This window comes from Pan troglodytes, chromosome 11 (assembly GCF_028858775.2).
Source record: "Pan troglodytes isolate AG18354 chromosome 11, NHGRI_mPanTro3-v2.0_pri, whole genome shotgun sequence".
NCBI lineage: Eukaryota > Metazoa > Chordata > Mammalia > Primates > Hominidae > Pan > Pan troglodytes.
In genome coordinates, this window is record NC_072409.2 from 1,617,291 (window position 1) to 1,641,235 (window position 23,945).

At 59.5% G+C, this 23,945-nt stretch overlaps 1 protein-coding gene across 3 annotated transcripts in view; it reads right to left on the reverse strand.

Annotated features, from left to right (window-relative positions):
* Window positions 1-359: 359 nt before the first annotated feature.
* RABL6 (RAB, member RAS oncogene family like 6) overlaps window positions 360-23,945 on the reverse strand; it is a 32,393-nt gene continuing 8,807 nt past the window's right edge. The window contains exons 1-15 of one of the 3 annotated variants that reach the window (XM_054658603.2): window positions 17,311-17,445; window positions 15,584-15,737; window positions 14,999-15,046; window positions 12,282-12,334; window positions 11,346-11,437; window positions 8,968-9,108; window positions 8,445-8,550; window positions 5,672-5,775; window positions 3,880-4,196; window positions 3,523-3,676; window positions 2,412-2,624; window positions 2,047-2,311; window positions 1,668-1,839; window positions 1,331-1,386; window positions 360-1,221 (exon numbers count right to left, since the gene is read on the reverse strand). In XM_054658603.2, coding sequence (XP_054514578.1) covers window positions 1,021-1,221; window positions 1,331-1,386; window positions 1,668-1,839; window positions 2,047-2,311; window positions 2,412-2,624; window positions 3,523-3,676; window positions 3,880-4,196; window positions 5,672-5,775; window positions 8,445-8,550; window positions 8,968-9,108; window positions 11,346-11,437; window positions 12,282-12,302 — 1,842 coding nt within the window. In that variant the 5' untranslated portion in view covers window positions 12,303-12,334; window positions 14,999-15,046; window positions 15,584-15,737; window positions 17,311-17,445 and the 3' untranslated portion in view covers window positions 360-1,020. Of the gene's footprint in view, window positions 1,222-1,330; window positions 1,387-1,667; window positions 1,840-2,046; window positions 2,312-2,411; window positions 2,625-3,522; window positions 3,677-3,879; window positions 4,197-5,671; window positions 5,776-7,494; window positions 7,794-8,444; window positions 8,551-8,967; window positions 9,109-11,345; window positions 11,438-12,281; window positions 12,335-14,998; window positions 15,047-15,583; window positions 15,738-17,310; window positions 17,446-23,945 lie in introns of those variants that run through there. The other 2 variants (XM_016962178.3, XM_016962182.4) reach the window with 2 other exon arrangements.

Consider the following 23,945-nt stretch of genomic DNA (forward strand, 5'->3'; position numbering starts at 1 on the left):
CTGGCACACTCTTCCTGCCTGCCCTGCAGGGTTCTCATGGCAACAGTAGCTGTGGGGGTGGAGGCTGGGCGCTGCTGACAGCTGGAGGGGGCAGGAGCCTGAAGGCGGGGGGCAGGGCTGCAGGCGGCTGCCTGGGAGCCTTGCAGAGTGGACTTCCACCTCCTGGGGCTGAGGTCGCCAAGCGTGCTGCGTGCAGCTGCTGAGCCCTGGCACAGGTGGGCTGGAATGTACCCAGGGTGTGGCCAGACTTGGTGGGACGTCCTCACACCACTGCTGGGCAGCCTCCTGCCAACCCACGGCAGCCTGGGCCCGGGTCAGCGGGAGCAGAGGTGCAGGGAGAAGAACAGACACACGCGGAGTGAAACAGGAGTGCTTTATGGTCTGAGTGGAGTGTTTGGGAGGAGTGCCTCCCGGCTCCTGCCTTCGGGCTCACCTGAGCGGGGGTGCAGCTGAGGCCACTGTGGGAAACACAACCCCCACTCCCAGGAGAGGCCTCACATGCTGCCTTCGGTCTCGCCAGCCTTCTAGCGTGGGGCCTGGGCCGCCCTTTAGGGTGCGTCTGCACACCCGTGTTCAGGGCTCCCGGCCGGAAGCGGAACCATAGGCATGCTGCGGCCCCAGGTGAGCGCGGAGAGCAAGCAGGTGCCGGGGCAGCGCACACCCCACAGCCAAGCGGCCCCTGCCCAGCCTCTGTAAACAGACCCTCACAGGTCCCTCCTGGGCCTCAGTCACATCCCTGAGAAACACTGGCGGCTCTGCCCCGAGAGGGCCAGGGTGTCCACTGAGCCTGGCTGAAGCCAGCTGTCCCCTCCCTTCTTGCAGAGCAGGCTCACACTGGGCCTGAAGGCCCAGCACCTGCAGGGCCCAGCCTGGGGACCACCGATGCCCGGCCTCTTCCAGCTCAGAAGCGCACACGGCAGCCACAGGGCAGCGGCAAAGGCGATGGTACAGAGGCAAATGCCTCCCCAGGCAGTGACAGGCACGCCCCCCCGCCCCAGGGCGGCCACTGCCCGCACTGGCCTAGAGCTCCTCGTAGTCGCCACCCCCAGGGTGGCGGCCGCCCGGGGCCCCGCCCCCCAGGAAAGCCTCCAGCTCATCGGCAGCCGTCCTCTCCCTGCTGCGCGGGGGCCGCTGCTGCCGCCGCCGCCGCTCCTCCTTGCCCTCCTCCTTGTCCTTGCTCTTCTTGTGTTTGCTCTTCTTCTTGGCAGCCTTTTCTTCCTCCTGAGGAGCACAAGGAGGGGGCGCCATGGAGTCACAGGAAGCCACAGCCCTGGTCCCAGGACCACATGCCACCCAGTCCTGGCCTGCCAGGAAGGGGAGTAGCCAGTACCTCTTTGCCTTTTTTCTTCTTCTTCTTCTCCTTAGAGGGGGTTTTGCCCTCCTTACCTGCACAGACAGGACAGACAGTGGCTCAAACTCAGGCCAACGGGGACCCCAAGCTGGGTGACAGGACTTCTCTAGAAACTCACAAAGCAGTGAGCCCCAGCCCTCCAGGAGGCCCTGCTGATGGACAGGACCACACTGCAAACATCAGCTCCTGCAGGGGGCTGCCAGGAGCATGGCACAGCATCCTGGACTCAGGAGAGGACCCCGGCCAGCAGCTGGGAGGAGGCCCACGTTCTACCCAAACTCCAGCAGGCTGACCGCACTCTGGTGCCCCCACCCACCTTCCTCACTGCTCTCCTTGGGTCCGGCCTCCTCCAGCCCCAGCCCAAAGAGGTCCGAGTCATTCTTCAGTCTGAAGGCGGGGAGAGGGAGCTTGGGGGGTGGGGGCAGCTGGGCAGGGCCCTCATCCTCGTCAGTCACATCGGAGGGGTCATCTCGCACGGGAAACTCATCCTGGAGCAGGGAGAGCAACTGGTCAGGCCATCATCCCTCCCACACCCCCAGGGGTTGTGGGATCTCAAACCAGGCCGGCAAGGCCCAAGTGTGGGGACATGAGATGCCTCTTCCAGAAGCCTCCTCCCAGTGCACCCACCCAGATCAGGCCTGTGGGAGGGACCCTGGCCACCTGGCTGACCTCTGCCCCGGGAGGACTCGTCTTACCGCCCTGCGCTGTGTGTCTGATGCCTCGCTCTCAAAGTCGGGGTCATCCATGACGAAGGACAGCATTTGTGCAGCAATGGGTCCCTCGGGGTCACTCTCCGACGAGGAGGCCTGCTCACCCTTCCCCGGCTCCATCTCAGCAGGGGGCCTGGTGCTGCTGCGCTTCTCCGGACCTGTGCGAACAGAGGCACCGCCTGGCCAGGGGGGTGCTGCGGTCCTCGTGGGAGCTGTCCCCCTCCGTGGCTTCGAAGCTGGTATGGAGGACCTTTGTGGACAAGCAGAGGGTCAGTCAGGGTCCTCTGGAGGCGTCCTGAACTGCCCCACCCGGGTCTCCAGGCCGCACCCGTGGGGACACCTGCCCTTACCACTTGGTCTCTGGCTCTGAGCACTGCTGGGGAGCTGGGGCAGGGCCTTTTGTGGGACCTGCCACTTCTGCTTCCTCCTCACTCGAAAGAGTGATGTCTTGACTGGGGACGGGGCCTGCAGGCAGCGGGGGACTCCCACGTGGCTGGTCTTCGAGGTCCACGTCGTCCTGGAACCCTGCCACCATCGGGTTGCCGCCCAGGGCCTCCCCATCACTGCAAAGCAGGGGGCAAAGCGGTCAGGGGCCACGGGGTAGGGATGGCTGGCCGGGCTCACGGGCCTTGGTTCTAGGCGCCCTGGTACCCAGCACACCCTGGCCGTGGGGCCACCCCACCCCAGGTGCTGTGTTGTGCAGAGGCCCCCTCATGGTCGTCACAGGGCTTCTGAGCAGGAAGGGGTCGGGGGCACAAGGTTGGACACAGTGCTGCCCTGCGGCCGCTCAGTGGGTGAAGGATGTGGAGCCGCACAAGTGGGCGCTCGTGGAGGAGGCGGGCCCAGCTCAGGGCCACGGGGCTTTCTGTCCTTTGTGTATTTCTGGAGGAAGCCGCTGCCCCACAGCAATGGGTGAGGCTGAGGTGCTGAGGCCACTGTGGGTGGAGCTTGTCCAGGGCTGTCCTGGGACCAAATGCAGGGCTTTGCTGCAGGCAAAATTTGGGGCAGCTTGGCAGACAGAGTGGTGGGAGGGGCTGGCAGATGGCTGGGGAGGCGGCTCTAGCTCCCAGCTCTAGGACCTGCAGGAAGCCGCCCCTGTCTCTGCAGCACCTGGATCCTGGCCCTGTGGAGACCACATCTGGTGGCCTGAACCTCCCATATGACCTGCAGTGGCCTCTCCAATGACTTCCATGTGGCATCTGCCCACAGAAGACCCCAAGGTGCCCCTGTCCTCTCCAGGGTGTGGGCAGAGCAGGTGGCCAGGCCTTTCTGACGGGTCTGGAAGCCCCGTCCAAACCCTTCCCTCGTCTGCTCCAGCCACAGAGCTGCTCTGTCCTCAGCCAACAGTGACCAGCCGGCGGGGGGCCCCTTCTGCGCCCCTAGAAAGCCAGCCCCACCTGCTGCTCGGGCACCCTGGAGGCTGGGGGGCAATGGGAGAGGAGGCCCAGGCCCACCCCTCACCTGTCGCTGTCCTGCTGGGCAGCCTTGGCCCCCACCTTCTTCTCGTCCCTGGCAGGGGTCGTGTCTTCCAGGAAGCTGCGGTCCAGGCGGTCGTCGGGAACAAAGTCCTCCACACTCTGGACTGTTGCTGGGGCCTCTGCGGCCGGGACTGGCTCTGTGAACAGTGATGCCGGGTCCTCTTCACTCGGCTCCAGAACCCTCACTGCCCCCAACCCCAAGCCAGGCCCACCTGGGATGTACCCACGGGACTGGGACAAGCAGGAAGAAGCGTGGAGCGCTCCGAAATCCAGGGCCCCACCTGTGAGGGAGGGCCTGGGGGTCTGGGACCAGTTTGGGGGGGGCAGCTCCAGGGCCTACCTGGAGGTGGAGGGGCTGCCTCGGTGGCAGGTGACGTCCCAAACAGCCTAGAGATGATGCTGCGCCGTGGGGCGGGGGCTGAGGGGCACGCAGGTGGGGGCAGGGCCTCTGAGGGTGGTACAGGGGGCACAGAGGATGGTGGGGCAGCATTGAGGGGCAGCTGTGGGGCGGGCTGGGGTGTGCCGGGGCTGGAGCTCCCCGTGGACACGGCACCTGCAGGCACCACTGGTGACTGGGAGCCCGAGGATGGGCTCTGCCCGTTGGCCGCCAGTGGGGACGCATGGCCACGGCTGCGAGCCTCCATCATCTCCAGGAAGCTGAAAGGCAGAAGGCGGGTGAGAAGCCTGGCTCCCCTGCCTCTCCCTGAGGCCCTCAGGTGACAGGGGGCTCTCTGCTGCTGCTGCTGGGGCTGGGAAGAGCCGCTGTGTTCTGGGCCACCCGCCCCACAGGGGCCATCATCCCCATCCACTTCCAAGGGCAGCAGTGCCGGCCAGGCACGGTGGCTCATGCCTGTAATCCCAGCACTGTAGGAGGCCAAGGCAGGCAGATCACGAGGTCAGGAGGTGGAGACTGTCCTGGCTAACGCAGTGAAACCCCGTCTCTACTAAAAATACAAAAAAAATTAGCTGGGTGTGGTGGCGGGTGCCTGTAGCCTCAGCTACTTGGGAGGCTGAGGCAGGAGAATGGCGTGAACCCGGGAGGCGGAGCTTGCGGTGAGCCGAGATCACACCACTGCGCTCCAGCCTGGGCGACAGAGTGAGACTCCATCTCAGAAAAAGAGCAGCAGTGCCGAAGGGTGGGGACAGCAGGCACCAGCGTGCATGTGTCCAGCTCCCCTGAAAGTCACTTCAGATCTGTTCTGAGGCACAGCTGTTGGGGGCTCCATGCAGAGGTGGCCAGATGGCAGCAACTGGACCTTCCCGTGAGCGGGGGTTTCTGGGAAGAGGAGGGGGCTGGGGCTTGGTGGAGCACGTGTGGCCATCGCAGCATCCAGCTGACCCAACTCTCAGGCCCAGGAAATGCCAGGATTGGTTCAACAGAGAAGCGCCCATGCGGGGGGCTCCAATCTGGGGCTGGCCTGGCAGCTGGAAGCCACGGGTCCCTCTCCAGGCATCAAACTGCCTTCCCTCTCAGTCTCTTGGTGTGTCTGAGCCAACAGCCAGATCCAAGGTTACCCACAGGGCTCTCCTGGAAACAGAGACCTCCTGGGGGGCCTCAGGAGGGCCACTGATTCCGTGGTCCCTGCCTGGGTCCCAGGGGAGGCACCAAGCCCCTAGCTGTGCAGGAGCCTGAGGCAGAGAACGGGCCAGCTGTCCCACTGGCCGCAACCCCGGAGCTATGCACTGCCCACGCCCACTCAGGAGGATGCTCTGAGCCGCCCTCTGCTGTCGAGGACCAGAGACCTCCATGTCCTGGCCTGTATGCCTCTTCAACACAGGGAGCTTCCCAAAGTCAAGCAGCTCCCCAGAAAGCACACCCCATGCTGGCATCAATCTGGGAGGCCAAGCCCCTGATGCACTCCACGAGCACCAGCACCTGGCCACGGTCAGCGGTGCTCAGAGTGGCAGGCACAGCATGACCTGTATGAGGAGTCCATGCCAGGGGTGACTGTGAGGGGGCTGCTGGGGGCAGTGCAAACCTGAGTCCTCCTCCACCCGTGCCCCAAGATGACGAATTTACCCCAAACAGGGGACACTCCCCTCTGCTGTCTCCTTGGTGCAGCCCATGGCCCTGCACCACGGCCACGCCCGCAGCCCCCACACCGCCCGCACGGGCGGGTCCGGCCACGTACATGCCGTAGTTCTGGTCCTCCGTCTCCTGCTGCACCGACAGCTCCTCCAGCGTGGCGTCCATGTCCAGCTGGTTCGTCTCCAGCTGCCGCAACAGCGTCTCCCTCTGCGGAAAGGGAGCACGCAGGCCTGAGCAGGGCTCCTTCCTGCTGCGAGTGCCCCGGCCCCACAGCCCCTGAATGCACAGGGGACACCTCCTGCTGACAAAACCAGGAGATGCTGCAGGGCTGGCTGCTCAGCAAGTCATGGAGCTCTGGGCTGGGCCCCACTTGAACCACAGACGCCCAGAGGATTCCTCTGCGGTGGCCGGCACGACACCTACACGCTGCCAGCATGGCTTGGGGGACAGCTGTCAGCCACAGGCATAAACCTCAACAGCAAGCACCCCCACCCACACACGCACCTCCAAGGGTGAAGAAGCCGCACCTTCACCTGGGAAACAAAGCCCCTCTGCTCCCCGCCACGCACACCTCCTCTGGTGGCAGGACACAGCCCCGGTACACGCGTCGCCACCGTCCCACACCCACAAGCAGCTGGCTCTGGAGCAAACCGCTGCCCTCCTGGCCTGGAACCCCAGGCTGGTCTGATGAGCTGCGGGTCCCTGTGGCTGCTCACTTTAGATTCAAATGAAATACAAACGCCGGAGCCTCACGAACTCCTGACCTCAGGTGATCCAGCTGCCTCAGCATCCAAAGTGCGAGGATGACAGTCGGGAGCCACCGTGCCCGGCCCCTTCTTTTTTTTTTTAATAGAGATGGGGTCTCGCTATGTTGCCCAGACTGGTCTCTAATTCCTGGGCTCAAGTGATCCTCCCAGCTTGGCCTCTGCTGAAATTACAGGCCTGAGCTACCTGCCTGGCCTCTCCTTTTTTTTTTTGAATCATCTTTTTCAGAGATATATATATATATATATTTTTTAGAACAGGGTCATGCTATATTATATTGCCCAGGCAGAAGATCTGGAACTCCTGGGCTCGAGCTGTCCTCCCACCTCTGCCTCCCTAACAGCTGGGATTATAGGCGTGAGCCACTGCGCCCAGCCTGGAGAGGTTTTTAAAATAAAAATGTGAGGCTGGGCGTGGTAGCTCACACCTGTAATCCCAGCACTTTGGGGGGCCAAGGCGGGCAGATCACGAGGTCAAGAGATCGAGACCGTCCTGGCCAATATGGCAAAACCCCGTCCCTACTAAAAATACAAAAATTAGCCAGGCGTGGTGGCAGGCGCCTGTAATCCCAGCTACTTGGGAGGCTTAGGCAGGAGAATTGCTTGAACCCAGGAGGCAGAGGTTACAGTGAGGCGAGATTGCACCACCGTACTCCAGCCTGGACAGAGTGAGACTCCGTCTCCAAAAAAAAGAGTGTATTAAAGTCATTAAGGTCCCCAGGCTATAACAACAACAAAAAAATGTGATTTACAAAGAGAAATCTACAGACTTGTCAACCAAATGTAATGTGTGAACTCTGGATCCTACTCTGAATACTGACCAAATATCTGACGATTGGAAGAACTCTTTGGGAATTTTATTTTTTCAATTTGTTATTGTGGCTTATTTCTCCAAGAAAAACCTTCTGTGAGTTTAACAGGCGGTATTACATTAGGTACTACGGTCAGGTTAAAAAAACAACTGATTTTTTTAGAGATGTGTTTGAAATATTTTTAGGTGACATAAAGAAGGCCTGAAATTTGCTTCCAGGCAATCCAGGGGCAAGACAAAGAGGAAATGGGTCCCGCTGCTGAGACAGGCGAGGACATCAGATCTGCTTGAACACATCCATAGCAAAAGGATAGTCACACACAGCTCAGCCCTACGCTTCCAGCTCAAGACTCTGTCCAGGGTCCCGTTCTCTCCCTGGGAGGCTTTGGAAGGGTTTGGAGGGCAAACCATTAGGGAATGGAGCAGCTGAGCAGTGGGGAGCTCTCTAAGGAGTAATCAACCCAGTGACGAGGGGACGGCTCTGCAGGAAGGAGGGGCCTCCCCAGCAGTGCCGGCACAGGGCAAGTCTGACTGCCGCCTTCCTTCCAACCCAAACGTCCCCAGCAGCAGTCCCAGCCTGCAGGCATCCTCACTTCTTCTGACACCAGGACGACAGCACAGCCCCTTTCCTGGGCAAGCCTGACATCCTTCTGGAGAAAGACCAAGGCTGCTGCAGCTGCGGCTGGGCCCCAGGTCCCCCAGACCCAGGCGGGGCAGCCCAGGGCGAGGAGGTTCAAGCCTCATCGTTTGCTGGGCTACTTTGCAGCCACAGCTGGCCTGGCCCTTGTTTCCACAAGGGAAAGTGAGTTTAGTCCGTAGGCCAAAGTTGGTTCCTTGGTTTTGACACAAGCACCAGGGAAACGTGAGATGTGAACAGCGAGTACCTCGGTGGCTCACGCCTGGCATCCCAGCACTTTGGGAGACAGGTGGGAGGACTGCCTGAGCCCCGGAGTTTGAGGCCGCAGTGAGCCATGATTGCGCCACTGCACTCCAGCCTGGGCCACACAGCAAGACCTTATCTCAACAAACAAAAACAACCAAAAACACTGGGGGAAACTGAGCAAGGGGTCCCCGCAGAGGTGGAGGGGCTCCTGGGACTGGGTCTAGCCCTCAGGACCCTGTACCCTCTGCCACCCAGAGCAGGCAGGTGCAGCAGAACGTTGGGCCCTTGCCAGCAGCCAACCTCCGAGCAGGCCCACAGCTTTCTCAGGGGTTAGGAGGGAGACCCGTCGCTACACAGGAGACACCTGGAAAGAGGTGAGAGACCAGCAGCCACTCCACCCCACGTGGTGAGTGCTTACCTGAAGCTGCAAAAATGGGATATTGAAGAACTTATGAAGGTACTTTAGGCCGAAGCTGTTCTTCATGGAAGACTCAGCATAGCGGAAGTAGGAGGAGCCTGGAGGTCTGCTTTCAGAAAGGAAGAAAGATGCAAGAGAAAGACCCTTGCCCTGGTGCCAAGGATCACCCCTGGGCCCACAGCTGTGGGTCCGCACTGCCCTCCCTCCTCCTGCAGGCTTCTGAGGCCACAGGACCCTGCTGAGCCCTGCTAAGCAGCTAAGCCGAGTGCCCTTCTGCAGGTGACCCCACAGTGCCAGCACTTCACCCTGGCACACAGTCCTGGGCACACAGTTCCCCAGCACACAGTTCCCGGCCCTGCCATCGGGGAGACCCAGGCTTCAGTGAGCCCCACTCAGCGGCGAGACCCACATCCGCCGGGCCCCATGCTAACGTTAACCCCTCCCTGGGCCTCTGCCTCAGCACCCTCCCCCGCACACCGGAGCACCGCGCAGGGTCCCTCGGGAGCAGGGCCACTGCACCCACCTGTCCAGGTTGTCGATGAAGTCACGCACGTCGTCCGGCAGGATGACTCGGTGCTCGCCCATGTCCCGGTAGTTCCCCAGCACGCACACTGGCACGTGGGTGGGCACTTTCGGAAGCTCCCGGAGAATGTAATTGAAGGTCCTCGGAGAACAGGTGAGGACCTGGCTTAGTTTCAGCCCTGCGACGCCCTGTCCCTCCCTGGAAAGCTGCTGTGCACCCAGGCCCGAGGATGGTGGCTGCTTCTCATTTCCAACATCCAACCCAGCAGAAGCATGCCTCGTGCATGCAGAGCTAGAGGGAAGTGCCTCGAGGGCCTTCGCACCCCTCAGCCTGCAGCCCCCGCCCGTCCCTCTCCCTGATGGCAGGTACTTGACCGCACCCCACACTGGAACGCCCCTGCCTATCCCTGCCTCCCCTCAGAGCACCCCGTGTCCGCATCCCTACAAAACCACCTCTGGCTTCATCTGCGTCCACCCTCATTCTGCACTGTCCTCTGTGCCCCTTGGTGTCGACCCTGTGGCTGGTCCTCCAGGCTCCCTGCCCACCGGGGCAGCCGAGGACACCCTGGGGTGCCTCTGCGGCTGCCGGTGAAGCGGGCTGTTTGGAGAGCCTTGTCTTAAGCAGACATCTCCTGGCACGGACGGCAAGTCTCCAGAGTCTGCCTGGCGCGGAACTGCCAGTTTCCCAGCTGCATGGTTTTCCAAATGGCTTGTGAAGAAATAACCAGCGCTTCAAGTGACAAAACTTCCCCACGACTGAAAGCCAACATAAGGGAGTAAAAAATGCAACATCCTGTTTCTAACTTCATTTTCTTTCATTTACACGCAGTCATTTAAACGGGCCCCTCACCAAGGCCGGCCCAGGGGCACCTCTGGCCTCCTAAGCAGGTGGCCTTCTGGTGTCTCCTGCCTCTCGTGGCTGTGAAAGGCCTGCGTGGTGCTTGAAGCCGCTGTCTGAGCCAGTGTTTTCCATCCTTCCTGCTGGGCACCAGGGGCTCCAGACAGAGCATTGCTACCATAGGCATCGCCTGCCCAGGCTGGTGCTGCCAACAGGGTCTCCGGGCCCACAGGTAAGCACCTTTGCCACGTCTTCTCAGGCTGGCTCAAGTCTCGCTGTCACTCCTGCCCACTCCTCGCATGGCAGCCCAGGCGGCTGCAGCTCCCTCCAGGCCGTTCCTGTGGCAGCAGTGGGAGGTGCCGTGGAGGCCACACTGTGTCCACACTCAACTTCGCTTGGGAAAAGCCACTTCCCACCCACCAGGCTGGCCTGCTGCCTAGACAGGAGAGGCCGGAGGGAGAGGAGCACCACTGCTCGCCCAGGTGAGGCCAGCGTGTGTGCGCCCGAGCTGAACTTGTGCCCTGGGTGGGGCCGCCAGCCCCGTGTGTGGTTCTCCTGCCATCCGTGTGCCACACCCCCACCGAGGGCTCTCCTGAGGGTGCCTGCGGTCAGTCCTTGGTGGTGGTGCTGAAGGCTGGGAGGGCAGGCACGGTTCCCAGCATTGGCAAAGGTTGGCAGAGGCCCAGAGCATGGCTGGTCAGGTGCTTCAAGCCGCCCTCAGGCCTGGGCTGCTGATGCATGCTGAGTGTGCGGCCCCGTGACAGGCGGTACGCTTAACCCTGGTGTGGGGGTCTTCCCAAGTAAGAGAAGCTGCTGACTAGGCCCCCAGGCCAGACCCACTGCTGGGAAGAGCAGATGCCTGGACGCATCGGGCACGCTGCTCCTGGTGCTCCGGGCACTGGCTGTGGCTAGGAGGGGCCCTGCACCAGGACACTGGTCTTCACGCGGCCCTCATTCTTCTAGGAGCCTTGTGCCAAGTGTGCGTCCGCAGCACCCCCCCGCTGGGGCTCCGGTGCGTCCTGGGGGACACTGCACTCCTGAGGAGCTGAGTGGATCCCATGCGACTCCACAGTGGACTCTGGGGGCTTGCGCCTGGTCCCCCAGAGATCGTCCTGTGTGCCACTGCCCTTAGCTGATTTCGCTGTCATCTTCTTGCTAGAATGAATCTTGGCTGTGGGTCCTCCTAGGTCATGAAGACGGAGGTCGCGGGGAGCCCCCAGCACAAGCAGCCACTTGCTTCTGCCAAGTCTCAGATGGGTTTTCAGGAAGAACAGTGGGGCTATGGAAGGTGCGTGCCTTGCCCCAGATGCCTTTTGCAGCCGGCCCACGCCATCCCGCCCCATAGACACAGGCATAGTCGTTGCCCAGCCTGACATCCAGGCCAGTGCCCCTTGTGGCTGAGCTGCCACAGCTGCCCAGCAAGAGTCCCTCGGTCCTGCAGAACGATGCTGCTCTAACCATTATCTGCTGCACAAAGAGGGCGCCCAAGGGGCTAGGGGGGTGAGAGTCACAGGCAGCTGCCCCCACCAGCTCCCTCTTACCACTGCTTGGTAATGTCGAACATCATGACCACCCCGTTGCAGTTCTTGTACACGTCCAGGAACTCAGCATCCAGGGCCATTTCAGACTCCGCCTGGGGACAGGAGGGAACAGGTGTGAGACTGGCCCAGGCTGGGCCCCACCCATGTGGCCCACAGTTTTAGAAAAGGCTGGATAGTCTTCTAATCTGAAAAGATAACAGCCATTTCCATTTGGAAACGATATGCTGAAGAGATGGGATAGCTAAACATAGGTTTGCCCCAAAGGGTCTGACGGTCAACACCAGCCTCGCTGATGGCTCCCTGAACAAGCCCCCTACCCAGGACCTCCCACTAATCACAGCAGTGTCCGCCCCAGGCCTCACGGATAACCAAACCACCACTCGAAAATAGAAGTGGGTGCTGGACTACCAGCTGCCCTCGGCTAGATGTGCGTTCCGGAAGGTTCCAGTGCCCACACACAGGTTTAGCTGCAGTGCTGTGGGCAGTCACTCCACCCCGTGCTCTAAAGGGAGTGGGAGGCGCCGCACGGAGGGTGCGAGGCCCTGGGTGTGTCGGGCTCAGGTTGGGTTGGCCCCAGGTGGCTCCGGTGAGTGAAACCCACGCCCATGGCGCTGCGAGATGTGTCCTGTGCCTTGAAGCGCCGAGCCCACCGAGACTGGGATAAAAGTTTGGCGAGTTCACTTAAATACCTCTCAGGTCAGTCAAATGCAAACAGGGGTCAGTCCAACGTGATGTCTGTCGAGTGCAGGTGAGCCGGCCACCCCCAGATACAGCCATGGCAGTGTGGGGTTTTCAGAGCAGTTGGGAAGGCCAGCGGCACCCGTGGCCACAGCATAACTGGGGTGCTTGGGGTCAAAGGCGTGTGAAGCGCTGGGCACCGGCTCACGCACCCCGGGGCCCTGAACCACTGCTACCCACTGTGTACCTGGCACTCACCTCCTGGGGGTCGTTCTCCATCTTTAAGCCGTCGCCTCGCTTTTTGCATTTTCCTTGTTTAAAAACAAACAAAAATTATGAGGTGGAACCCCTGGGCCTTGGGCCACAGGAGGAGCATGGTCCCCCCACGGCCACTCAGCCCCCAGCTCCAGCGGGTGCTCTGCTCCACCACCCCAAACAGCCTGCAGCGTGGGCACCCACAAGCTCTGGAGCAGCAGGACCTGGGCGAGGCCCCTCTGTAGGCTCTGGAGGCAGGGCTGGGCCGGGCCTGGACAGGAGGTGCTAGTTGGGGCTGACGGGCTCAGCAGCTCCTGGACAGGCTGCGGTGGGATGGCCCACAGCCCTACACCAGGAGGGTTTGCTGCTGAAGGAAGGGCCCCCTCCCCCCAGCTCCCCCAAGTCCAGGGTGGGAGGAAGTACAAGGGATATGGTGGGAAGGTGAGGGGCCTCCCCCTGGGGTAAAAGTGGGGAGATGAGCGCACGGACTCTCAAGGCAACAACCAGCCCGGGAGGAAAGGAGAGGAGGGCAGGGATTCCAGCCCTGAAATGGCCTCGGGAGGGAGGAGGGCAGCTGTGTGGTGTCCACGGTCCAGGTCCCCCTGAGCCTCCGCCATCAAGGTCACCATGGCTCTGCTGAGAATGAGGGGCCGTGGTCCCCTCCCTTTAACTCCACAATGCTGACCTGAGGATAAAGGCTCCAGACCATCCTGGGAACTCTGGGGGTCCCAGTCTTGGAGTCACGGACTGGGACAACAAACAAAAGCCCTAAGAACAGACGGGCTCATGTGTTTAAAACGCCACGTCCACTTCATTCCACAGCTTGTTTCTGAACCGCTCACCACGATGTAACCCAGTCGGGGGTCAGCCCCTCCCTCACAAGGTACAGGGGACAGAGCCAGCCCGGAGGAGCCTCCCCAGTCTGGCCACAAAGGGCTCAGCAGAGTCCCCAACACACACACAGCACAGCACTGCTGGCTGTCGGGGGCCTGCACCCAGGAAGGATGCTCACAGCCTAACCAGCACCCCCCGGACGAGCCATTGAGACTGGCCGGATCTGCTTTGGGGAAAGCAGGCGGGACTGGAGGGGAGCCGGGTCCTGGCTGACCAGGCGGAGGTGAGGGTTGTCGGCTCACCTGAGGCTGCTCCATTCAGCCTCCCTCTTGGCAGCCTGCCCCATGCAGCGTCAGCTAAGCCTGATGGCCTCGGCTTCCTCTCACCCTTGAGAACTCACCAGGTGCCCAAGAGGCCTCAACCCCCTCCACTGCACTCCCCACCAGCCGCCCTGGCTGCTGTGTACAGTGCTCACACCTCGCACAGTGGGCACTGAGTCAGGGCGGGGATGGAAGGCACACCGGGCCCCATCATGAAGCTGGGGACCTTTTCCTCCTGAGGGGCCCTGGTTTAGGCTGAGTGAGACTCTCCCGGTGGGTGCTAACAGGTGGGTGCAAGGGTACACATGTAACCCCAGAGGAAGCCCAGGGCTGGGCGGCCTCTGCACCCACACGCCTCCACACCAGCCCTGGGCACAGCAGGCCACCAGGAGGGGGGGCCCATCCTAAGCCGTGGAGACCACACCCTTTACAGTGCCCAGTTATGAACCCCACTCTGGGCAACCGTGTCTACGGGAAGCCTGTGCCCGCTCCATGCACGGACAGACCCAGGAAGCCAGAGCTGGAGGCACAGGAAATCTCTGCAGCTCCGAAAGCGGCCAGGATGGGGGTCAGGACGGCCCTTCCTGAGCCACCTGGGGGCCACAGGCAGATCTGATAGCTTCTCCTCACAGTGGGGACGAGGACAATGATAGGGCGGTGGGTGGCCACCTCTCTAACACCAGAGACCACGCAGAGCTCTGCAGAGACAGCATCTGGAACACCAGGTCAGCACGGGCCACAAGAGTCCAGCGCAATATGGTGGGAGCCGCAGGGGCCCAGCACCCCTGCAGGAACTGCATGAGCACCTGCCTCTAAACCCCCATGGCCAAACCCACCCCAACAAAGCACAGGTGGAGGGAAGGCAGCATGCGCCATCCGAACAGACACCATCACACAGAGGCGGCGGCCGCCTTTCCAGCAGAGCCTCGTAACGAGGCCACAGCCAGGCCTGTGAGGCCGGGGCGTGCACGTGGCCAGCCCTGCACACACCACACATGCACACGGACCATGGGCCCCGGGGAGGGCCATGAGCTCCACCCTGAGGACTTAGAGGAACTCATGACCTTGTGGCTGAGGAGGAGACCAACGATGTCGAGGACACCCTGGGGGCTGGTGCTGCCCTCCCACGGTCCCCAGAGTGCAGGTCTGTGTCGCTGGGGATCCCTGGCAGGGACAGGATCGCAGGAGCTGGGTCCTCAGCTATGGGCAGGGGGCCGCCTGGTGCTGGGCTACTCCGCCAGGCAGTACAGGAGGAGGGCTCCCAAAATAGCACCCTGGGCCTTGGGGCTCAAAGCACACCCCCCGGCTGCACCTGCCGCCACCGTGCACGCGGTCACTCAGAGGCGGGGAGTATGCTAAAGCAGCAAAGCATGCAGTGCCACAGGAGGGGCTGCGCCACGCTGCGGGGTCACCACTGGATGTGGAGGGGAGCAGAGCAGCAAGACCCTGGGCACCGTCCACGAGGATGGTGGGTGATGCATGGGCGCCGGGGGGAAAGAAAGGAAGCCTCTCTGCGCAGAGCACACAGTCCCAGAGAGAAGCAGACACAGAACAGAGACGCCTCACCTTTGTCTACTACATCCCAGACTTCAACCTTCACGATGTCATCCGTGGCTGAAACAGGGAGAATCCTAAAATTAGTGCCCAACATGAAGTTCCCAAGGTGGCACAAAGCGGTCCAGCTGGTGTGGTTGTCTGTGCCCCGCAGCCACCAGCTCCCACCAGGACTTCCGAGTGTCCAGAAGCAGGGGATGTGTCCTCCCCAGACGACCACACGGCGGCTCCTTCAGGCCTTCGCTCAGACACAGCTTCAGTGACAAACTGAATGCATGGTATCTCCCTCCGCAGCCCCAATCCTGGGCACGGCCCCTCCCTCCCCGGCCCCGATCCTGGGCACGGCCCCTCCCTCCTGGGCCCCAATCCTGGGCACGGCCCCTCCCTCCCCGGCCCCAATCCTGGGCACAGCCCCTCCCTCCCGGGCCCCGATCCTGGGCACGGCCCCTCCCTCCCGGGCCCCAATCCTGGGCACGGCCCCTCCCTCCCCGGCCCCGATCCTGGGCACAGCCCCTCCCTCCCGGGCCCCGATCCTGGGCACGGCCCCTCCCTCCCCGGCCCCGATCCTGGGCATGGCCCCTCCTGGCCTCAGCATACTGGAAGGGGACCCTCCTGGCTGGGTCGATGTCTGTGTTTTTGCCCATGGACTCCATGAGAGCAGGTACGCTTCTGCTGACAGGTGCGAATGAATGGGCCCGCCTGTGTCACCTTCTGACCCTGTTTCTTCATCCAGTGACTGGCCTCTAGTTCACTTTGAGGGAGCGGGATGTAAGTAATCACTGAGGGCGGAGGCCGGACCCTCCCTTCGGAGCCACCTGAGAGGCCCCAGGCCTGCCCCACACCGCAACATCGCAGCTGGGCCTGCTGGTGCCAACCATTCCTCCTGAGCTCCCATGACTGTGCTCTGTTGTGGGGCGTGCTGGGGACTGGGGGAGCTGATGGATGGAGCCTCCCGCCCACCCAAGGATTCCAAGGGGAAGGGAGAACCAGAGGGGAGAGGCACGCCCGGGGCCCTCACACAGCCAGGCATCTGCCCCCACACCAATCACATCCACGTCGCCTGAGCAGAGGGGCATGAACGCTGCCATCAGCCTCACCCCAAACCAGGAAGAGGGTGCGCTGGCAGGTAGAGCTTCTGTGCGCCGGCCCTGTGGGCTCTGTGTCCTGTCAGCCCAGCACCACCCTCCCAGGCCCTAGAGGGCAGCAGATGCCCAGCAACTCCACGGCTGTTCCTGCACAGCAGTCCAAGTGTCAGCTGTCACCACGTGGCAGCTGAAACTCATCTTTGCCTCCCACTAGTAACCCACTAGTTTTTTTTTTTTTTGCAGTGAAAAGGAAAGGTGTTTAAAACAGCCCTGGGTGGGAGCGGTGGCTCACGCCTCTAATCCCAGCACTTTGGGAGCCCAAGGTGGGTGAATCACGTGGTCAGGAGTTCAAGGCCAGCCTGGCCAAGATGGTGAAACCCCGTCTCTACTAAAAATACAAATAATTAGCTGGGTGTGGTGGCGGGCGCCTGTAATCCCAGCTACTCAGGAGGCTGAGGCAGAGAATTGCTTGAACCCGGGAGGCGGAGGTTCCAGTGAGCCGAGATCTCACCACTGCACTCCAGTCTGGGCGACAGTGAGACTCTGTCTCAAAAAAAAAAAAAAAAAAAAAACCCAACCAAACCAAAAAACAAACGAACAAACAAACAAAAAAACCAGCCCCAAGGCTTTTTGCTGTCACGATTCTGAACACACAGGGCAGCTGCTCTGCCTCCCACAGCAGGAGCCTCGCCACAGCTGTCACCTCCCCCACCTTCCCGCATCTACCCAGGCCCAGCCCACCCACACCCAGTTGAGACCTGGGGGAGGGGTCTATCCCACCATCAAGCCCACCTCACTGAACCTTTTAGTGACACCAACTTTCCTCAAGGGCAAGGCTCAAACGAAGGTCTTATTACTGTTTCTGGTGGTGGAGAAGATGTCGGGCTGGGGCCCAAGAAAAAACACCATGTGCACCAAGAGGGTGCAGGCAACGGAATGCTCCTCGGAATGTACCTCTTTTCAGCCCCCGAGGCGCCCGCGTGCCCACTCACCTGCGGCCAACGCTGCCCCAGGCTGAGCCTCCCAGGTCAGTGGGGCTTCATGAAGCTCACTCAGGCAGCAGGGTGATCCACCCCAAAAGAGCCCCAGAGTTCACGCCAGGACCCCCACGTCAGCAGGGTCCCTCACAGACAAGAACTCTTTGGGGAGACCCCCTCTGGGGAATGCATCTCCCAGGAACCAGGGCTGAGGGAGGAGAAGCCTGGAGCCCGAACCCACGGGGGCACCCAGCACACTTACTCTTGTAGCTCCAGTGGATGCTGGTGACCTGGATCTCCTGTGTGGGGATGTACTCCTCCAGGAACGGCCGGCCCTGCAGGCGGTGCCACAGCGCTGTCTTGCCCGTGTTCCTGTCGCCCCGGATCACTATCTTCACTGGGGACGGGAAGAGAAGAAGAAAAGGCAAATTAAACCAACCGAACCCAAGCTGCAGCTGTAAGAGCAACTACAAGGAGAGCCGGTTCTGCTGCCACCTGTTTCATCTTTCTTGCTAGAATCAGACCAGGTGACCGGCAGGCAGGGGAGGAAGACGGTGGGTGGGTACCATGGCAACCTCTCCCATCAGGAGGACACCTGGCGGCACACAGAGCATCGACGGCGACCAGGGCCCAGGGGGCAGCTGGGGGTCCTCCTGGGCTGCTGGAGGCCACAAGCCAGGTCAGGCTTTCTACTTGGAGGACGTGGTTCTGCCCTAGAGCCCACCCCTGGGATCCCTGGTGACCCTCAGGGTCAGGGCCCACCACCTGAGGAGCTCTCTACAGCACCCCAGGCTTCTGCGGATTGCTCCTAACCAGGTTTTCTGCAGCCCTGGAGTCTTTTTTTTTTTTTTTTTTTTTTTTTGAGACGGAGTCTCGCTTTTTCGCCCAGGCCGTACTGCAGTGGTGCTATCTCGGCTCACTGCAAGCTCCACCTCCCGGGTTCACGCCATTCTCCTGTCTCAGCCTCCCGAGTAGCTGGGACTACAGGCACCCGCCACCATGCCCGGCTAATTTTTTTGTATTTTTAGTAGAGACGGGGTTTCACCGTGTTAGCCAGGATGGTCTCGATCTCCTGACCTCGTGATCCGCCCGCCTTGGCCTCCCAAAGTGCTGGGATTACAGACGTGAGCCACTGCGAGCCCTGGCGTCTTCAGTGCACAATTCTGCAGAACGCGGGGCCTGCATCCCAGCTCACGCACAACGCGTGTGTGCCGGGTAGCCCCGGGCCTGGGCCTGCTTGCTCCGGGGCTGGGTTGGAGAGGCCACTGCCCAGCTTGTTTTGAAAATGTGATGGGGGAGGGAGGGCAGCTGGGAGGGGAGCACGGACTTAGCAAATGCGGGAGGTGGCTCAGAACGGGTGGAGATGGGGATGGACCTGGCACCCGACTGGACTAAGAACAGACAGCCTGCGGAGGTGCTGGAAGAACAGGATCGAGAATGACCGAGAAGCTGTGCGGACGCAGCAGCCAGCACTGAGACAGCTGCCCTCGGACCTGGGCAGACCCCGAGAGCTTCTCACACAGGCCTTGGTGAACCCACCACAGGCACGGGGGAGAGAGAAGCCCTGGCCGTCCTCCACGTTTCCAGGAGGGGAGAGCCAGGGAAGCCAGGGAAGGGAGTCGGGTGGTGGGAGCAGAGGCAACCAAGGAGCAGGTCTGCAGGCTCCTCCCACTTCCCCAGGTCTCAGGCCTCCCGCCCGCTCCCCCATCTGTGTCAGGTCTGCAGCCTCCTCTCACTCCCGCAACGCCCCCCCAGGTTTTCTGTCAGGGGGACCCCAAGCTCCCAACGCAGAGGGCGCCCGACCTCGAAGCTCTGAGGGACCCTGGGCTGTCCCTGTGCCCCACCCGGCTCCTCTCTCCTGGCCCAGTCCCCTCCCTCTACCTCAAGGCACCTGTTTCCACAGTCATTTCTTCTCCCCTGAAGCTTGTTCATTTCCTCGCCCATCCTAGGTACCTCAACGCGCCAACTTTCAACGCCTCTGGTCATATCTCGGTGCCGGCCAGCGCTGCGGCAAAACCTCCAGAGGGGACCCAGGCGCCCTCACGGCCACGGTGGCGGCCGCACCGGCTGGGGGCAGCCAGGAGGCTCCGCGCTTCTCCCGGCCGAGCCCACCCCGCGGAAGGCTGGGCCCTCGTTCCCCTCCCTCTCCCGCGGAGAACTTGGAGAACAGAGGCCGCCTGCAGCGCCCTCCAGCCCGGCGGCCCGGCCTGTGGAGAGCACAGCAGCCCCAAGCGGAGCCGCAGGCGCTCAGCGCAGCCGGGAGGGAGCCAGGCCCCAGCGCGGCGGGAGGCCCCAGACGGGCCGCGGCGCCCTCCCTCCTCCGGCCCGAGGCAGGAACCCGGGCGCGGCCCACAGCTCTGGGCTCAGTCGGGCGGCCGCCGTCCCCCCAGATGAGCAGCAGCCCGGGCTCGCAGGGACTGCCCGGGCCGCGCACGCATAGCCTCGCTGGGCCCGCGAGAGAACGGCGGCGCCATCCACGTCCTTCCCGCAGCCCCGAGGTCCACGGCCTGAGCGGCGGCCCTGCCTCCCCGCCCCGGCACCGCTCAGGCGGCCCACGCGCTGTGCTTCCCGGTGGCTTCCACATGCGGTGGTCCCGTCTCCGGGTCTTTCCCGGGGGTGGGGCGTTAGCAACGCGGAGAGCGCAGAGACGGTCACAGCGACCGCCCGTTTTCCCGCGGCCAGAACCAACGCGCTAACGTCCCTTGGTCCCCGCATCTCGGCTCCTCAACCCTACAGGACAGAACCCACTTTCTTCATTTTGTAAAAATGGCACATGCTCTTTGTAAGGAACTTAAACAAGGTAGACAAGCACAAGAATCAATGTTAACAAAGCCTCCCAATGCCACTGCCGGAAACCAGCCCTCATGAACGTGGGGAGCTCATTCCAGGGATCTGGCCAGTTTGGCTTCTGCAGAATGTCGGAGAGTTGGGGTCACACAGAATAATTTCTCTCACTCAGCGATACGCACTTAAGGCTCATGCAGGCCTCTCCACGGCTTGAGAACATCTTTTCAGGACTAAATAATGTTCCACCATCTGGATGCACGAAGTTGATCCATTCATCTACTGAAGGACGTCTTGGCCGCACTTTTCCTTGAATTTCCATTGATATTTTTCTCTTTTCGTAATATATATTATTCGGATACTGCAACACCCACACTCAGTCTCTATTTATTTTTTTCATATCATTTACCAGCTGTCATTTTGCTGTGAGATTTTCCCTTTATTTTCTAAACCTTCCTTTGATTTTATTTTTGCTTTTTAAAAATTATTATTGGCCGGGCACCGTGGCTCACGCCTCTAATCCCAGCACTTTGGGAGGCCGAGGCGGGCGGATCACCTGAGGTGAGGAGTTCGAGACCAGCCTGGACAACATGAAGAAACCCCGTATCTACTAAAAATACAAAATTAGCCGGGTGTGGTGGTGGACACCTGTAATCCCAGCTACTCAGGAGGCTGAGGCAGGAGAATTGCTTAACCCCAGGAGGTGGAGGTTGCAGTGAGCCAAGATCACACCACTGCACTCCAGCCTGGGCAACAGAGCAGAACCGTCTCAAAAAAAAAAAAAAAAAATTATTTTTACAAACAGGGTCTCACTGTCACCCAGGCTAGAGCCAGCACAGTGGCACCATCCTAGCTCACTGCAGCCTCAATCTCCTGGGCTCAAGTGATCCTCCCACCTTAGCCTCCCAAGTAGCTCAGACTACAGACATCTGCCAGCTAATTTTTTTTTTTTTTTTTTTTGAAGATGGAGTCTCACTCTGCCGCACAGGCTGGAGTGCAGTGGTGTGATCTCAGCTAACTGCAACCTCCACCTACTGGATTCCAGTGATTCTCCCATCTCAGCCTCCCAAGTAGCTGGGACTACAGGCGCATGCCGCCATGCCTAATTTTCTGTATTTTAGTAGAGACAGGGGTTCACCATTTTGCCCGGGCTGGTCTCAAACTCCTGAGCTCAGGCAAGCCGCCCACCTTGGCCTCCCAAAGTGCTAGGATTACAGATGTGAGCCACCACCCCATGCCTAGTTCTTTTTACTATTTTTTTCTTAGAGACGGGGTCTTGCTTTTTGCCCAAGCTGGTCTCGACCTCCTGGGCTCAAGCAATCCTCCTGCCTTGGCCTCCCAAAGTGCTGGGATTACAGGTATAAGCCACGGCACCAGTGAGGATGGTCCACTTTAATCAATGTTCCTTGAGCCTTCAGGTCCAGAGACTTTCTCTGAGCCTGCGGTAACCCTTCACATTTCTACCCGCTCTCTTTCATTTTGAAGTATATTCTGCATATGGCATCACTGTCGCTGTGGCACTAGGACTATAGCTAGAGCAGCTTTCTTATGGTTAATGTTTACCTAGTGTCTTGTTTCCAACTCCTAACTTTCAACCTTTCGACACCATTATGTTTTGGATGTGTCTCTTATACACCACATAGCCAAATTAAAGAAAAAAAATTCCTCGAATCTCACATTCTTTCGAGCTGGTGAGTTCTGTTTACTGACAACTGCTGCTGCCATGTTATTTTATGATTTTTAGTTACAGCTCTGGTTCCCTTGCCCCTCCCCCAGCCTTCTATGCCTTTGATTAAAGCTGGACAAGGTGGTTTTCAGAAAGTATTCTTTCTACCTGGTATTTATTTGGAAGATTTGCAACCTGTTTCTACACTTTGGGAACCCTTAAGTTTTCAACACTCACATCTGCTGCAGTGAAGTCTGAAGTTAACACTTCTTCTTAATAATAATATAGAGATCTGAACGCCTTGACTGTCCAGCTTCACCCTGGGCTGTGTTACTTCTGGTAGTTTCTTCTTTTATATACCCTATATAAATCATGATCACCACTGATTAACATAACCAACGCTTATTCCTTTTCTTTCCTTTTTTTTTTTTTTTGATTAAGTCTCACTCTGTTGCCCAAGCTGGAGTGCAGTGATGCAGTCTTGGCTCACTGCAACCTCCACCTCCCAGGTTCAAGTGATTCTCCTGTCTCAGCCTCTCGAGTAGCTGAGACTACAGGTACGCACCACCATGCCTGGCTAATTTTTGTATTTTTTTTAGTAGAGATGGGGGTCTCACTATGTTGGCCAGGCTGGTCTTGAACTCCTGACCTCGTGATCCACCCACCTTGGCCTCCCAAAGTGTTGGGATTACAGGTGTGAGCCACCGCACCGGACACACCGACGCTTCTTTCATTTTCACCACATATCTACCAGTTTCTTTGCTTACCTTTGCTTTTTTTTTTTTTTTTTTTTTTGAGACAGAGTCTGGTTTTGTTGCCCAGGCTGGAGTGCAGTGGTGGGATCTCGGCTCACTGCAAGCTCCGTCTCCCGGGTTCACGCCATTCTCCTGCCTCAGCCTCCTAAGTAGCTGGGACTACAGGCGCCCGCCACCACGCCCAGCTAATTTTTTGTATTTTTAGTAGAGACAGGGTTTCACTGTGTTAGCCAGGATGGTCTCCATCTCCTGACCTCGTGATCTGCCCGCCTCGGCCTCCCAAAGTGCTGGGATTACAGGCGTGAGCCACTGCGCCCGTCATTTTTTTTTTTTTTTTGAGACGGAGTCTTGCTCTGTTGCCCAGGCTGGAGTGCAGCGGCGCGATCTCAGCTCATTCCAACTTGTGCCTCCCGGGTTCACGCGATTCTTGTGCCTCAGCCTCCTGAGTAGCTGGGACTACAGGCGCCTGCCCTCATGCCCGGCTAATTTTTGTATTTTCAGTAGAGACAGCGTTTCACCATGTTGGCCAGGCTGGACTCAAACTCCTGACCTCAAGTGATCCACCTGCCTCAGCCTCCCAAAGTGCTGGGATTAGAAGTGTGAGCCAGCACCCGGCCCCCTTTGCTTTTTGAAATCCACTCCTGTGTTTCGAGCTCAACTCCACCTCTCTGAAGAATAACCTTCAGTATTTATTTCTACAAGAGCCTTTGTACAGTGAGCCTCAAGCTTCGGCCGAAGTGGAGCCAGTCACACGGCTCCCAAGTGCTCATCAGACAGAGACCTCAGCCCACATCGGCCTCCCCTCGGCCCACGTCGGCCTCCCCTCGGCCCATGTCGGCCTCCCCTCGGCCCATGTCGGCCTCCCCACGGCCCACGTCGGCCTCCCCTCGGCCCACGTCGGCCTCCCCTCAACCACAGGTTTGCTGCGAGCTGGTCACCAGTCCACCGCATGCTCCTCTCAGGGAAGTCTTTTTGTTCTGGTTGCATCTAAGATGTTTACTTTTTAATGTTTTGAAAATTTCCAATGATGTATCTAGCTGTGGATGTTTTTAAACTCTGGACTTCTTGGAGTTTCCTGTATTTCATGAACTCCGGAAAGTCCTCAGTCTTCCCTTTCTCCTTTCCTGCTCTCTTCTCCTTCTGGAACTTGTACTGGACGTGGGCTGGCATCGCCTCCGCCCTGGGCCGCACATCTCTTCCCGACACTGCTCCTCTCTTCAGCCGAGTTAGTGCTGCTTCTCCTGCTGCTGACTGATTTAACGTTAATGACTATGTTTTTCATTTCTAGAGGTTTTCATTCTGTTTCTTTTTCAAACACAAACTGTCTGCTCATGGTTTTTTGTATTGTTTTATTTATAATTGACATAATAATTGCACATATCATGGGCATACAGTCTTGACTAGTCTTAAGGTTGCTTCCTTTTACATCTTTATCAATTTTAACATACATTTGTTTTCTATTATCTTCACATTTTGAGAATGAAGAGTCTTATTTTCTCTCCCTTGAAATGAAATTTACTCCTTTTAAAAGCTAATTACCCATATACACACCTACTATATGGCCACAAACTCTTTTTTAAAAAAGCTAATTACAAGAAATCCTGTAACATCAGAAATAAGGCAAGTAAAATAATCTGATTTAATTATTTTAAAAAATTAACCCCCCCCCCCCTTTTTTTTTTTGAGACGGAG